The sequence below is a fragment of the Atractosteus spatula genome, chromosome 6, assembly GCF_055471065.1.
Source record: "Atractosteus spatula isolate fAtrSpa1 chromosome 6, fAtrSpa1.hap1, whole genome shotgun sequence".
In the NCBI taxonomy this organism is placed as follows: domain Eukaryota; kingdom Metazoa; phylum Chordata; class Actinopteri; order Semionotiformes; family Lepisosteidae; genus Atractosteus; species Atractosteus spatula.
Genome location: NC_142711.1, coordinates 39,047,122 through 39,062,172, shown reverse-complemented (window position 1 = coordinate 39,062,172; position 15,051 = coordinate 39,047,122). Strand labels below are relative to the sequence as shown.

Here is a 15,051-nt window from a genome sequence, read left to right as displayed (position 1 = left end):
GGCTATAGTTTTAGAGCTGTATTTTTGCAACTTCATGCCATTACACATTCAAAGTCACTACTTTCAGAAACAAATTATTTACGCTAGTTCTCTAATTATTCTATTTAATTTTTATTAGTCCAACTGTATTGAGAGTACGGTTAAGAATAGTAATTTGTTCTAACATGCAGATTTTTAAAAAACATTCTACTTGATTAAATCTTGATTTTAACATGCTATTATCGGTCTTTTCAGATATCACATCATTCATGTTGAGAAACCTCATCCCTCTTCTTGTTGTCATAATTTTGTATTAGCAAGGCCAGGTTTTATACTATACTGTACTGTAAGTGTTACGGTTCATCTGTGAGGCAAACAACATTGTAGCATACTGCCTGCTGACTGCCCACTAGCCCACCAACAATACTGATCTCCCAAGGTAGAATATCTGCATTATAAAGGACTTCCATCAAATAACAGACCAGGCCATACAGAAATAAAATTCGTTTTAAGCGTGTTTTAATTGCTGCCCTCTGTCTTTATTATTAAACTTAGACGTTTAAGCCAATTTTCTTAAGTCTTCATTGTATAAAAAAACACATTTTTATTATTTCTACAGTATGTGGTGGAGGCATTGAACTGAGTGATTCAGATCCCCCTGGATACGTAATGTCCCCCAACTATCCCAGCAACTACCCCCAGAACGTGGACTGCATTTGGGTCATCACTGTCCCCAGTGGGAAAGTCATTCAGCTAGACTTTGAAGATGAATTTTACATTGAGTCATCTGCAAGGTAGTAGTGACCTGTGATGTTAATGTTAACAATTGTTTCATTAAAGAAATAAATATACAGTACATGTACTGTATGAACAAATGTAATGATAATAAAGACAGGTGGTGACATTTTAGTTGTTTATACCTACTGTATGTGTTTGAAGCCGTATTTTATTTATATAAATGGGTTTTTAAGATTAGGCAAAAAGGATTAAAGTGGCCAGTGTCTGAAAAGAGAAAAAAGTTTATGAATGTTTAACTTAATAGATTTAATTTTTGCATTTTTTGCTATTAAATGTGATTTTTTGATGATTTCCTAGTGCTGATTTTTTTATATGCTGAGGGATTTAATGTCTTGACAAGTGGACAGGCAATGTTAGAATTATGAATACCTGCTTCTATGGTATAGGATTCACTTTGTGCCACTGAGTGGTAACAGGACTTATGTGAAGGTAGAACTTCATCTACAGTGACAGTGCAGTTTCAGATAAGGAATAGTTTCAGATAAGGAAATGACTGTAGGACTAGGACTGTAGTTATAGAAGTTTGTGCTTTTTGTTGGTTTTACAACTATTTTTTCTAAATGATTCAGAACCTTGTTTGCCGTCGATTCAGCTGCAAAAATGAACGCGTATTGTATTTTGTCACTCCAGGGAATAATAATAGCGAGAGTGCTGTTGAACGTGAAACTGTACTTCATCGCTAAATACAAGATTGCTCGTCGTCATCTTCTATCATGAAGCACTTATCAGTTGTATTGTTGCAAGATTTTACTTGGGTAGTTGCAACAGCTCCATTTCAACCGAAATTTCAGACGCCCCTGTAGTGTGCTCTCACGAGGCACCAGTTCTGTAGGGGTTTGGGCATTTACTGGGACAATTATTAATTGTAGCAGTAAATCACAAAATTGATTCTTTTAATGGCCTTAGAATCCAACCATGCGATATAACTCAAACAACGCACACAACGCAGTACTAATACACGAGGATACATTTATTAATACATAGAATATGCATGTAAACCTAACAGATCTTATCGTGAGGGTTATCAGAAAACAAAAGATATATATTTATTCAGTTACGAAGAGTTACATATATCAAGAGGACATACGTTCAGTATATCATTCATTTAGACCGTTTCGTAAATGAACTTGGTTATAACTTCTACATTAGATACTCAAAACAAGTACATAACTCTTAGGAATTAAATTGATATCAACTGGTTGGGATAACAATTGAATTCTCAAGCTGTAATGCAGTGAAGTTGAATACTCATCCAATCTCTGGGGATTCAGATCTCCTGTGGGCACAAAGAAACAGTTGCAGCCTTGTTGCTGTCCAATCCGCGCTCTCTGGCTCGGTGCCAGGCTGTGCTGTGCGGCTTGTGACGGTGCGCTGCTGATGCTCTCTGAAGACCGGCTAGTTAGTTTTGGCTGAAACTAGTAAGAGTTTGTGCACAGGAGAAAAGATGACTGTGGGTCCCAGTAGGTCAGGAAGAGGACCGGTTCATTCCTGATGAAGCGCTAGTTCTGAATAGTGATTCAGCTGTCCACAGTTCTGACCTGTTCACGAGGCTTGCTGCTGATGCTAACCTCGGGTGGATCCTCTGGTTACTCTCTGGCAACCTCCGCTCTAGACTCTTAGAACAGAGGAAAGTTCTGGCACTCGGACACACTGGCCGTTCCGTGGTTGTCCGGGCTGAGTCTCAGGATGGTCAGGAGGCGCGCTGCGAGAATGTCCTGCCCTTGGGAGCCTTTCTGCTCCTGGGCCGTCCTGCCCTGGAATTCTCCTCTGAATTCCTCCGTGTTGCCTGTTTTTACCTGGGGGAACTTCAGCTCGTTCATTGACTGAAAGTTTCATGGGCATCAGAGACGCACGTGGGTTACTCGGCCCTACCAGTCCCTGATTGGTTGATCAAGGTGAGATATGAGTCACTTACTCCTGACACATGTCCATCTGGCACTCCCTAGACAGATAGGTGCCAATGGATGATCATTGATCATGATAGCCAGGCTTAGCTAAGTGCATCCCCATTTGGGAGCTGTCCCTTATCAAAAGAAAACATCTTTAAATCAGCCTGCATGAATAGCTTCTCTGTGGCTGCACCACAGAGATGAAGAGAGAGATGGGGCCTCATTTGGGAAAGCACAGCAACACTTAATTCTGTCTTATTAACAAGCATTGCCACTACACTCCCTTCAGATTTTTCCCCTGGCGCCAGCCCTATGTATGCTGCTTTGACGGAAGAACACTCATCGGGGGCGTCGTAGCCGATGACAGTGAAGCTATTGCTTCTGGTGTGACTAAGATGTTATTAATTAAAGCTACGGCTTGGCTTAGTGCTTGTTGCGGTTGAGGTTGATTTCTTTCCTCCATCTTGGAGCGCAGCAGAAAATGAGAAAGCTTGTTGATAGATTTTCTCAGCCAATCACATTGTGCCACTTAGACGGACCGCCAACATTGGGCCATAATTCACCTCTCATATATGCATAAAATGCTCTCACATTCACTAGTTTTGCATCTCACGTTCACATTGTGAAGGAGTGTTTTATGTATATGTGAGAGGTAAACTAGCGCATGTGAGGGGTAAAACTAGTGAATGTGAGAGCAATTTGTGTGTGTATGAGAGGTGTATTGAATAATGGCCTAAACAGCACCTCATACATTAATGCTTGGATTTTCATGAACTTGTTTAAAGGCTCATTGTGAGATGTATGAGACATCTTTGACCTACTGTATGTTTCTGTGTCATGATAAATTCTACAGCCATTTTACAAGGAGACTTCTGCTGTGTTAAATCATCCTCTGTCATTCAAACCTAGCTGCTTGTATGATTACCTGGAGCTACGTGATGGAGCAACTTCCAGCGCTGACCTGATTGCAAGACTCTGTGGTATTCAGCTCCCATCTACACAGCACTCCACTGGCTCTGTTATGTACCTGCGCTTCCGGACTGACAGTAGTGTCACTCACAAAGGATTCAAAGCCAAGTACTCCATAGGTATTTGTGACTGGATTTTGCACTAACACTTTAATCACTTTTAAAAGTTAGGTCTCTTGATAATTAGTAACTATTGTGTTGTGAAGTTACTCTTCATAACTTTTAACGTTAGCATGAATTTACTGTGTCCAGGGTTTTGAATGATAAAATGAAGAGAAATAAGAAACATTAAAAATACATGCTCTAATTACAGTATTTGCCTTGCACTGAAACAAAGAGCTTGGCTTATAATGTTAAAAATATTTGAAAACAAATACTTTAATTGTCATTTAAATGAAAAAAAATACAGAGTTTATCAAACGCCTTTTATGATACCAGTATGATGGCTGTGATATAGTGATAATTTGAAATGTCCTGTTTGTTTTTCTTCTCTATTTCAAGCAGAGAATGTGGTTTAGAAAACTATTTTTAAGTAGATAACTTCTGCTTTTATTTTTACAGCTACATGTGGTGGCAGATATGTTGGACAGAGTGGAATAATAAAAAGCCCTGGATTCCCTGACTCCAGTTATCCAGATGGGTCATATTGTGAGTGGTATTTGCAGGGGCCCACTGGGCACTACCTGACCCTCACCTACATTGCCATGGACCTACAGACCTCTACTGATTGCAGTGCTGACCACGTGGAGATCAGAGAGTATAATGCTACAGGTCAGTGCAATTTTCAGGTCTGGGTTTTATATTTTCCCCATATGACAGTGTTTTATCCTTTTCTATCACTAAGTCTGTTAAGAGTGTTCTTGATGCTACCTTTCCAAATCCTAGAAGCTACTGGCAATGTTAGTGCAACGGATTTTTACAATCAACCATGAAACAAGGAACTGAAAACAGAAACTGATATAGAGAGTTAGTGAGTTCTATTTATGAATGAGAATAGGAAGTTTTTTAAACAAGGATTGCTATATGGGTATCTAACAAGTTTCCCAGCCAAGCTGTGGAACTGATTCAATTGGATCTATCAAGACATGGCTGGAAAAGGATCTCAGAACATCTAATTGCTTGTAGCCAATCTCTTGTTGTACCCTTTGATCATTTTGAATTGATGTACTTATGATATGTAGTGAATTGCTATACAAACTATTAGGCCTTTCCTAAATAGAAATGTTGTTGTATGTAGATTTGCTTGCTGGATCTATTTCCTTTGGTGGATGTATACCTCCTTGGAGGCAATATTATATGTGATGTGTAAATGGAAAGAAGTTCCATGCAGTCCAGTAAATGAGAAGAGCAGCCTGCAACATAGTCCTTGCCTCCCGTTATTTTGTTTCTTTTAGTAGTTCGTGTTATAGCACATACACGACAGTTGTGCATCTAATTTTTAAATGTTATAGCTGTTGCCCAAGGAAATACATTTCTTTGTTTTGTGGAAAATAAATACTTCTGAGGTTAAACATGAAAAGCTTTCATTAAATTAAGATAAAAATTCACTTTCCTATAGAAGCATTTTTTTAAAAGCATTTTTTGTTTGTACGTTTCTAAGATACAAGTAATAGGTTTATTTCATGCTGAAAAGAGAACAAAGAAAGAGCCTCCTGCTCCTCCTCTCTCCCAGCTTTTGTTCTCCTACTTTGTGCTCATTATCTTTGCTTACTGCTCTGTCTTTCTCACACCTGAAGAAGGCTCCATGGCCGAAACGTTGTGTTTTCTTTCTTCTCTTTTCAGCATGGAATAAACCTATTACTTGTTCCTTTGCAGCCTATGCATGCTGACGCAGCTCTCCACCTGAACCATTTCTAAAATAAATGTTTTTTTCTTAAAAATATTTGTACTTTACAGAAAATGATATTGAAAACACTTTCTGAAGGGTATAAAGATATATAAAATATTAAAAGGGGGATATATAATTTAATGTTATTTATCTGTTAAACATCACAGTAAATTATTCTGTAATAAATGAAAGTGTATTATTATAAAGTTTTCTCTGTCATGTGTGATGTAAACAAAATCTTTTTAATATCTCAGGGCATCTCCTTGGCAGACACTGTGGAAGTGCCCTGCCTTCACCGGTGGACACAGCAGACAGCTATGCCTATGTGAAATTTGTCAGTGATGGGAGTGAAAATGCTCTGGGGTTCAGCCTGAGATTTGATGCCAGTGTGGAAGGTGAGTTTTGTCCACTTTCAGCCTGAACTAGATCAAAATTGCAGCCCAATCACCAAAATTGCAAAACATGTATTGCAAACACAGGATTCATTTGAGGGATTCCAATGGGAAGTAAAAAAGGAAAACAAATTTTATTAATTATTGGATTTATATTTTTCTGTTGACGAGCATTTCAGTTTTAATTTCATTCAGGTTCAGTCTGCGTATTCTGTTGAGTGATTTTCTTCATAGTACAGTATTATTTTCTGTTGATTGTTATATCAAACTGAGCATTAAATGCAAAATTCTTACACCTTTTTATAATAATAAACTTTATTTCATACAGCACCTTTAAAAGTGGCTTCTCAAAGTACTTTACGGAAAAAAATACACAATTAGAGGAGATGGCAATATTACACAAGTAACAGTGAGGATTTGGAATATAGTTGGAAAGCAAAGGGGCACGCAGAACCAGTTAAATAAGAGCCCTTCTAGAGAAGAAGGTTTTGAGTCTAGATTTTAAAGAGGAAAGTGACTCTGTGATATCCTTAGATATGGAATTCCAGACCTTTGGGGCATAGCATAAGGCCCTGTCACCCGTAGAATGTAGACAGGCATGGGGAACAGACAGAAGACCAGAATTAGATGAATGAAGGTTGCGAGGTGGGGAACAGCATGATAGTAACTCAGACAGGTACTAGGGTGCTAAGCCTTATACAGTAGGTGAGCATGAGGATTTTGAAACCTCATAAGGAAGCCAGTGGAAAGATTCCAGGATAGGAGTAATCACTTGCACAAGACCTGGTTAGTCTACCTGGCTGACCTGGATGCCAAAATGTGAACATACCGATGTTTGTTGTGGATTTAGAGACCACAGCAAGTAGGAAGTTAGAGTAACTATTTCAAGAGGAAATAAAAATATGTTGGCCAGCTTCTCAGCGACAACATATATATGCCATATACTGTACATGGCATACTGTATATACAACTATAAATATGGCAGGTGGTGGATTTCATAAGAAATATCAATTTACTAAGACATGCAGCGTCACGTAAGGAGAAGCTAGAGAGAAGAGAAACAGCAAAACTAGGAAAGCAAGGAGGAGGTGTGGAGATAGCATATATTGTAGAGAGAATGTGATGCTGGATGTTGTTGATCTTGGAGCCAAACAGCTCTAAGAATGCGATGCAAAGATTGGCAGATAATGCTTACTGGGCAGTTTGACTTAAGCAATCTGTTAATGATGGAGAACAGATGTCTAGGATTGGGATGATTGTTCTTAATGATGTGGGAGAAGTAGCTGGATATAGCAGGCTCTGTTGCATTCTTGTATTCAATCAAGTACTCTTTCCAAGACTGAAAATGTACATTTACACCAGAAAGATGCCACCTGCATTCCAAATTGCGGGAGACTGCTTTCTTTGAACTCAGCTGATCAGCATACCATGGGGCAGAGCGAGAAAAGGAGATGGTTCAATTTTTAAGAGGAGCTAAGATATCAAGAGTAGACACGAGAGAGTTATTAAACATTTGTGCTTTGTCACCTAAAGGATCTGAGTTAGATAAGCAAGATAAAGAGAGCAGAATTCACAGACCTAATCTGATCAAGTGATCGCCATGTGTGAAAACTTACAGAGCGTGAGGGGGATGTATGTGAAAAAGAAAATTCTAAAAAAAAAGAATACCTACAGTAAGTGGTCAAAGGACCTAGTTTAAAATGAGAGAAACAAAAATGTAATTTGAAATGACTAATTCCAGCATGTGACTTTTGTTATGATTTGGGCTAAGAACAAGCTGGGTTAGATTAAAGGATTCCAACAAAGCTAGACAATTCATGGCTAAATTGGAAGACTGTAAATCAACAGGGATGTTAAAGTCACCAAGAATAATGATTCTCTTAAACCTGAAATGGAAAGTAAATCAGCAGACACACTCTAAAAAGGCATAGTGAGGCTTGTTAAACAAGAGACCAGATCATTACATCTGTGCCAGGTTTCAGTCAAACACATAAAATCAAGTTTTTCTCTGTGGTGAAGTCACTTAGTAAATCAGCCTTGCTGTTCACGGATTAAGTGCTGAATAATGCTGATCTAGCCGGTCTCAGTGAGCAAAGGATTTTGTGATAAAGCGATGTAGCTTCCAGGCATGGAAGAGAGAGTATATTGTTCATGTCAGCACCGGTGTGGGATGTTCTAGCACTAGCCTTGTGCCGAAAAACAGGCACAGTAACTGCTAGTGGATGAAGGTAGAAAACGATGTCTAGAGCTGCAGTGGGTGTATCTCATTGGACGCAGGATCCCAATATTACGGCAGTGATCATAGGTACAGGTAGATGCGATTTCACCGAAGAGAAACTGAACAGGTTTTAAATATCCTTGAGAATGACTTCTCACTACAGCCAGATGCTCAACATGTCTCCTCAGCAATCAGTACAGGGCAGAGGAGTGGTCCATCACCCCTACAGCTGCACACACCCCAAAGTTCACAGTGGGGTGCACATAACAACAGTTACAACATGCCCTGCAACTTCACAGTGGGGTGGAGATAACGACCTCCATATGAATAGATCATAATATAAATATAGGAACAAAGAGACAGAGAAAAGATAAATCACATCATTATCAAACACCATCCTCCAGCTGTGCCATGGGAGAGGTCATCCTGCCAATGAAACTTGGACTCTTAGCTTTTTTTATTGAACACAACTTGCTCTCTTATTTATTTGGAAATTCTTATTTCCTTTATGGATTCTGCAGACTAAAAAAAGTCTCTCCTATTTTATTGATGTATTGACAGGGCAGGGAAATCAATTCCCTTTTGCTTGTGTGCATCTGTTAAAGAGGAAAATTAAGTCCTGGTTAGGATTAATTTTATTAGGATATAGGTCCTCTATATTCTCTCTATATCTTGTCAAGGTGTTTGTGGTATTCAGTTTATAATGGAGGAATTCTGGATTCTCAATGTCTACAGGAAGCAGGACCAAAATCCACATATTGTACATATCTGTCTATAGTGTAACCATCATGTGTTGTGTAGTTGTGTTATTGAAAAATATTTAGGTGGTCTAAATTTGGGTCTGATTATTACTATATCATAAAGTTGTACAGGAGACTAAAGAACACACATAGTGCACAATGTTTAGAGATCCCTGTTTGTAGTGTTTGTTTTTCATTAAAAAACCTCCCTGTTTTCTAATTTACTTACCAATTCTAAAATTAACATTATGATCTCAAATCCAATTTGCTTGACTTACTTTTACTCAGTAATGGAAAACTTAATTGATAGCAGGAACACATCCAAAAAGCATCCCAGCCCTTCAGTTTGCTCTTTAGCTGGTATCCTTGTTTGGCTCAAAAATGTTGGATCAATGGTTATTTGGCTGAAGACTAGTGATTATAACAAAGTATAAAGAATAATCAATGAAACCTGTTTGCTCATTTTAAATGGGAAGGCTCATGGGATGTTGCAGTTAGCTACACCTCTGAAAGTGATGTTTAAGGTAAGTAGCTAACAGTTAACTTTTCCCTACAGTTTAAGTGGGGATCAGCACTGGACAGCAGATTGTGAGTTGGCAGATAAATTAAAATTACTGTTATTGTACAGCCCAATGATACACTTCAGTACAGTATATGCACAATACCAACCTTTTTTTGACCTTGTCAGAGCTAGTGGACCCATCATTGACTCTTCCAAGTAATATATTTTCTTGACTTTGGGTCTTACAAATGTATTACAAAGGTATTATAATTTTTTTTTTAACTGGCAGTATTGGAGGAACATAATTTTCAAATATTTTGGTGGAGCTTTCAATACAGTTTCTTTCAGTTTCAATACTTACTTTCAATTCCCCCAAGTGGGCAAATATTTTTTTCAATTTAATGGGAGCAATAATCAGCCAGTTTTGTGGGCATCTCTGACGTTTTTCTAAAGGATTTTGTTCTTGTGCAAAGATTTGTCTCGATGTCCTTTACTTAATGTAGAGTGTGGAGGTGATCTGAATGCACCATCGGGGACCATCACTTCTCCAAATTACCCCAACCTGTACCCTCACAGCAGGGTGTGTGAGTGGAGGATCACTGTGCCCCAAGGCAGGCGAGTGACGCTCACCTTTAATGACCTGCATCTGGAAGATCACAACACCTGCTTCTATGACTATGTTGCTGTGAGTATGACTCTAAAGCAGTGGGGAAATCACCCTGAGCAAGTGCACCTCAATCCCAAACATGTTTAAGTGGCATTCAGAAAGAAATCTTGACCAAACAGTAGCATTTGCTACATTTGTTCCTCTGTGGTTAAAGGAGAAATATAATTGGGATTGATGCTTGTCCTAAACATTACATCTTGCAGTGGTGATTTATCACTGTAAACAATTGTCAAGGACATGATCCTCTTGTGAAGATCTAATTTGAACAATAGTTTTTGGTGAATTCTGTTATGGCGTTCTGCATACAATTAAATCAGTGTAACATGATTTTGTCATATTTCAACATTATTCTGTTTTTCGCATTTATTTTACTGTAATTTCACTGCATTTCTCTCTCCTTTAGATTTAACATGATGCATAAAATAAAGCATTTTTAGGGATATATTGCCTGACTCCATTCTTTTGGGAGAATGCTTCAGGGGTATTGAAAAACTGTTGTATTTTTTCCCAGGTATACAATGGCCTCTTATCCAGTGCACCTACCTTGGCCAGGTACTGTGGTACTGTGAGCACAGGAACTCTGGTGAAGTCATCAGGGAACACCATGGCTGTTGTTTTTGTCACTGATGCATCAGTGTCAAATGGAGGATTCAGTGCTGACTACTCCTCTAATGAGCCAGCAGGTGATGTGATGAAAATAGCTTGTTTTATGAGAATAGTTTCCTCTGTTTTCGCACTCCAAAAACTGCACCATCTGAAGATGGTGTAACTCTGCCAAACATATTGTATGTTTTTCCTTAATTGTAAAAACATAATAACTCTTTATACAAGCAGAATCCTTAAATTAACATTTCCCCAGCTTGTAAGGGAGATAAAACTCACTCAAGAAAAATATAGGTCAAATTCTAAACTGGAGACATTTGATAGTACTCATATAAACTCATGCAAACATAAATGTATTTAAAGGTGCTCACAGCTTTAAATGTTGTTTTTAGTCCTTGCTTGATCTCTGACATTACTGTTTCCTATCTTTGTGTCTGCAGTTTGTGGTGGGATTTTAAATGCTCCGGGTGGGGGAAACTTCACTTCCCCAGGGTATGATGGTGTGAGCAACTATACAGACAACCTCAGTTGTGAGTGGCTCATCCAGAACCCAACTCACATCAACTCTTCCATTCAAATCAGCTTTGATGACTTCCATCTGGAGCACCACCAGACTTGCGAGTGGGACTACATAGAGTTCCGTCTTGGTCAGTACCATATCTTTGAGTAGACCCACTGTACAAAACTTTTTCAATTTCTCCTGTACAGCCAAGAGGTTTCTTTAACTGACATTATGTGGCACTCTTTAATTCTGTGACTGCAAAAGGTTGTTCAGGACTCGTACAAGGATACAAATGTTTTTCTTCCGTACTGAGTAGGATCATTTGTTTGTGTTTGTTTCTGAAATTTACAATCTACTCCATCTGGGTTAGATTCTGTAAATTTGGATTTTGTCTTTTTTTCTTTTTATAAAAAGTAAGTTCATCTTCTCAACACCTTTATCTTGGGTCCACTTAGCGTAATAAAAATGGACCCAAGCACACTTTTATTTCCATGAAGTTTCTCAGTTTGATGGACATGGTTAGGAACATTTTTGTAAGTGGTTATCTGTAGCAAACTGTATACATTCTCTGTAGGGTACTACCCCCATAACCTAGTTTGCCACACTGCCTTATTGCAAGTTTTCTCCCTACAGGTGATTCGAATGGTGAACTGGTGACAAGGTATTGTGGTCAGTCTGTTCCTAACATGCCACTAGTTGTGTTTGCCCCTCAGCTCTGGGTTCACTTCCTCACAGACCCATATGTGGAAGACATAGGTTTCAAGGCACGATACAGTTTCTCAGGTATGTATTCACACTCTTCTAAACAAGTACATAATATGTCAATGAGAAGGTGATGAAAAATTAAAGCCTTGTAAGCAATAAAAGGTGAAGTCCCAGCTCTTTATATCAATTAACAGCACCCAAACCCCTTCATATTGAAACACGTACTTCAGTGCAGCATTACATTTGAACAGCGCTTGAGGATCCTAGCTTTACAAGGACATATAATGTACCTTTTTCAAAAACTGCAATGTTAAAAGAAGAGATTAAGAAATTACAGTACTTATTGGTCTCCGTCCCCAATTGTTTTAAAAAGACTATTAGAGGAGATTAGAACATGAAAAATGTATTTTAATTGCATTATGACCAGAATCCATTATCAATTTTATCAGCTGATGTTTTCTCTTCATAAGTCCAAGAAGGTTCAAAGGGGGAGAATTTACATGTCTTGTGAAGTCAGACCTGAAGTTGGGTTGGCAGCCTCTTGTTTTCTTTCTTACAGGTTGCGGTGGTTTACAGAGTGGTGAAAGTGGTGTGGTGTCAAGCCCCAACTACCCCAACCCATACGATAACTTGAGCCGTTGTGCCTGGCTGCTTGAAGCCCCTGAGGGCCATCGTATCACAGTGAGTGGGAATCATTCCCCCATTGTCCTGTGGTACAGTTTTTTTCCATCCTCCTCTGAGCTCTGCATCATCTTGAGGGTTTTAGAAAAATGCTTAATTTTCAAATATAATGCAAATTACATAGTTTATAAAGCCAAATATGGAGGTCCTGCTTGATATATTTCAGAGAATTGCAGCTGACAAATTATAACTGTTACTTGGTTTGAACAAGATTTTTCTGCAAGAACATAAGAAAGGTTTCAAACATGAGAAGGCCATTTGGACTATTGGACTCATTTGGACTCAGATACTATTGAGCTTTGGTAATTTATATGAACCTTGAGTGCTTCTAGTACAAAAACTCCTCTTAGTCTTTTATGGTAAAACTAACACAGACCTTTGTCCTTCTGCTGCCTGAGGCATATTGTTAACTTCTTCCTTAGTGAATACCAGAGTGAAATACTCATTTAGTACTTCAGCAATTTCCCTTTCATTTTTTAAAAACATTTTTGTCCCAGATATACTTTACTCCATCTGTGACGGTTCATGTTCTGTTGTAGTACTGAAAGAACTTTTGTCATGCTAATGACAATGGCAGGAATTTGTAGCCGATAGTGGTATCTAGCAATTTTAAGGTAATAGGAATCAAATTGATCATTATTATTGAGCAGCTAAATGAGAAATGAAAAGTCAACCTTGGAGTTATAAAAACATTAGAACATAACTTAAAAGAATTCTAAGTAAATAGCAGATTTTACCCCAAGATCGACCAATATACTCAAATAGACGTGGTAATGACCAACAACATAAAGCATACATGAATTGTTGTGCTCTGTTCTTATAGATGATAAAATGCACTTGCTTGAAGGAAGGCCATGCAATCCACAGTTAACTGCACAAACAAGGTAGCTCAAAATATTACACATACAAAACAAACACACAGCTGGAACCCTAACATGAAAATATTTGCTTTTATAATAGAATATATATATATATATTTTAATTCGAAACTGTCCTGCACCAATTTCTTTTAAATCCCAGCATTAGACATACCAAAGAAAATCAGGGCACTCAGGCAAGGTACTAAATAAAACTTTTTTTGCCGTGAGGTTAAGGGAAAAATATTTTAAAATGTATAATGTAATGAACCTCAACATCACATTTGTAATAATCAGTGGTAGTTTTATTCCTCTGTCAACTACAATCTAACTTCTCTTCATAAAAGAACACACAAAAGTATCCGCAAGAGGCACACACTCACAGACAAGACCTGCATGTACACCATTTACCCAAAAGTAATATCTTACAGGAAAAATCCAGCAGCCTCCTTCTGTCACAGCGAAGAAAGAAGAAAATTGTCTAGTCCTTTGGTTCCGCCAAAGTGTTCTCTCCAGTCATGGCTGTCCCGAACAATATTGTCCCTTATGCCCCCCTATCCAATACAGGGAAGGGGGGCTGGGAAGATGATGCCTGAACCTACCTTTGCTGCACTCTGTAGAGTCCTTGGTGTCCAAGGCCTCTCCTGTTACCTTGTGATGCACTCTTCTCAGATTCTTCTCACCATGAGTCCTCCTGACTGAGGCTTATGAAGCCCTTTCCTAACCAGAGCTCATGGGAGTTGTGGTGAAACAGGGTGGTGTATGCAGAAATAGTGAGTGAAGCCTAACTGACTACATGCAGATGGCCAGGTGTAAAACCGTATTGTCTCCTCCACCTTTGTTCCAGTGCATCCTCTATTATCAAGGTCTGGTTTATATACAAGGTCTGTTAGGTTGGTAGGCCTGTTTGAGCAATCCCACCTGACACCAGCTATTGTGGGGTAATTAAGTGAAGTCTGAGAAAGCAGTGAGTCGTTTAATTTTTGTTGATTGTTGATTGTCCCACTTTATTCCAGAAAGCATGGGAGGCTTTGATTAAAGGATGACTATAGACATAAAAATAGACTGTCTGTATATACAATATACTGTAGTTCCTGCCCTACCCCTACTTTTGTCTCAACATGACACACTTTTTATTCTTTTAGCCTCCAATGGAATATTCTATATATATTTCTCTTTCTTTACCTATGCTTACAATCCATTGTACTCAGTGTTTTTTCCTTAAATTAGATACTGTTGTTTTTTATTAACTTTATGAAGTGCTCTCTTTTATTAATTTTCCTAATGTATTTTTTTTAACCATTTGGGAAATTGTTTTTTAGCTTATTATTTACTCAGTTTTGTAAAAAAAATGTTCTGTGCTTCATGTAGTATGTGTTTAAATGGATTCTTCCTTTCCAGGTGTTTCCATGTATTTTCCACTGATTTCATATCTTTCCTATCTCATTTTACTTCTCTTGTCTTATTCCTTCAAATTGTACTTTCTGGGCATTGAAAACTGGTGGACTGAATCTTTACAGTTTATACTTTAAAATATATTTCCAAGTACATCATATTATGATCATAGTTCCCTAATAGTTCAGGTGGGTAGCTGTGTCAGCATGTGTAGTCTGCAAAGGAACAAGTAATAGGTTTATTCCATGCTGAAAAGAAGAGAGAAAACACAACGTGTTGGCTGTGGAGCCTTCTTCAGGTGTGAGAAAGACAGGGCAGACAGCAAAG

At 38.3% G+C, this 15,051-nt stretch overlaps 1 protein-coding gene across 1 annotated transcript in view; it reads left to right on the top strand.

Moving 5' to 3' along the window:
• cubn (cubilin (intrinsic factor-cobalamin receptor)) overlaps positions 1 to 15,051 on the top strand; it is a 133,957-nt gene that overhangs the window by 81,673 nt on the left and 37,233 nt on the right. The window contains exons 44-52 of the mRNA XM_088918786.1: positions 599 to 773; positions 3,576 to 3,754; positions 4,196 to 4,405; positions 5,717 to 5,857; positions 9,818 to 9,999; positions 10,493 to 10,664; positions 11,025 to 11,231; positions 11,720 to 11,869; positions 12,351 to 12,472. Of these exons, the coding sequence (XP_088774912.1) occupies positions 599 to 773; positions 3,576 to 3,754; positions 4,196 to 4,405; positions 5,717 to 5,857; positions 9,818 to 9,999; positions 10,493 to 10,664; positions 11,025 to 11,231; positions 11,720 to 11,869; positions 12,351 to 12,472 (1,538 nt within the window). The remainder of the gene's footprint in view (positions 1 to 598; positions 774 to 3,575; positions 3,755 to 4,195; positions 4,406 to 5,716; positions 5,858 to 9,817; positions 10,000 to 10,492; positions 10,665 to 11,024; positions 11,232 to 11,719; positions 11,870 to 12,350; positions 12,473 to 15,051) is intronic.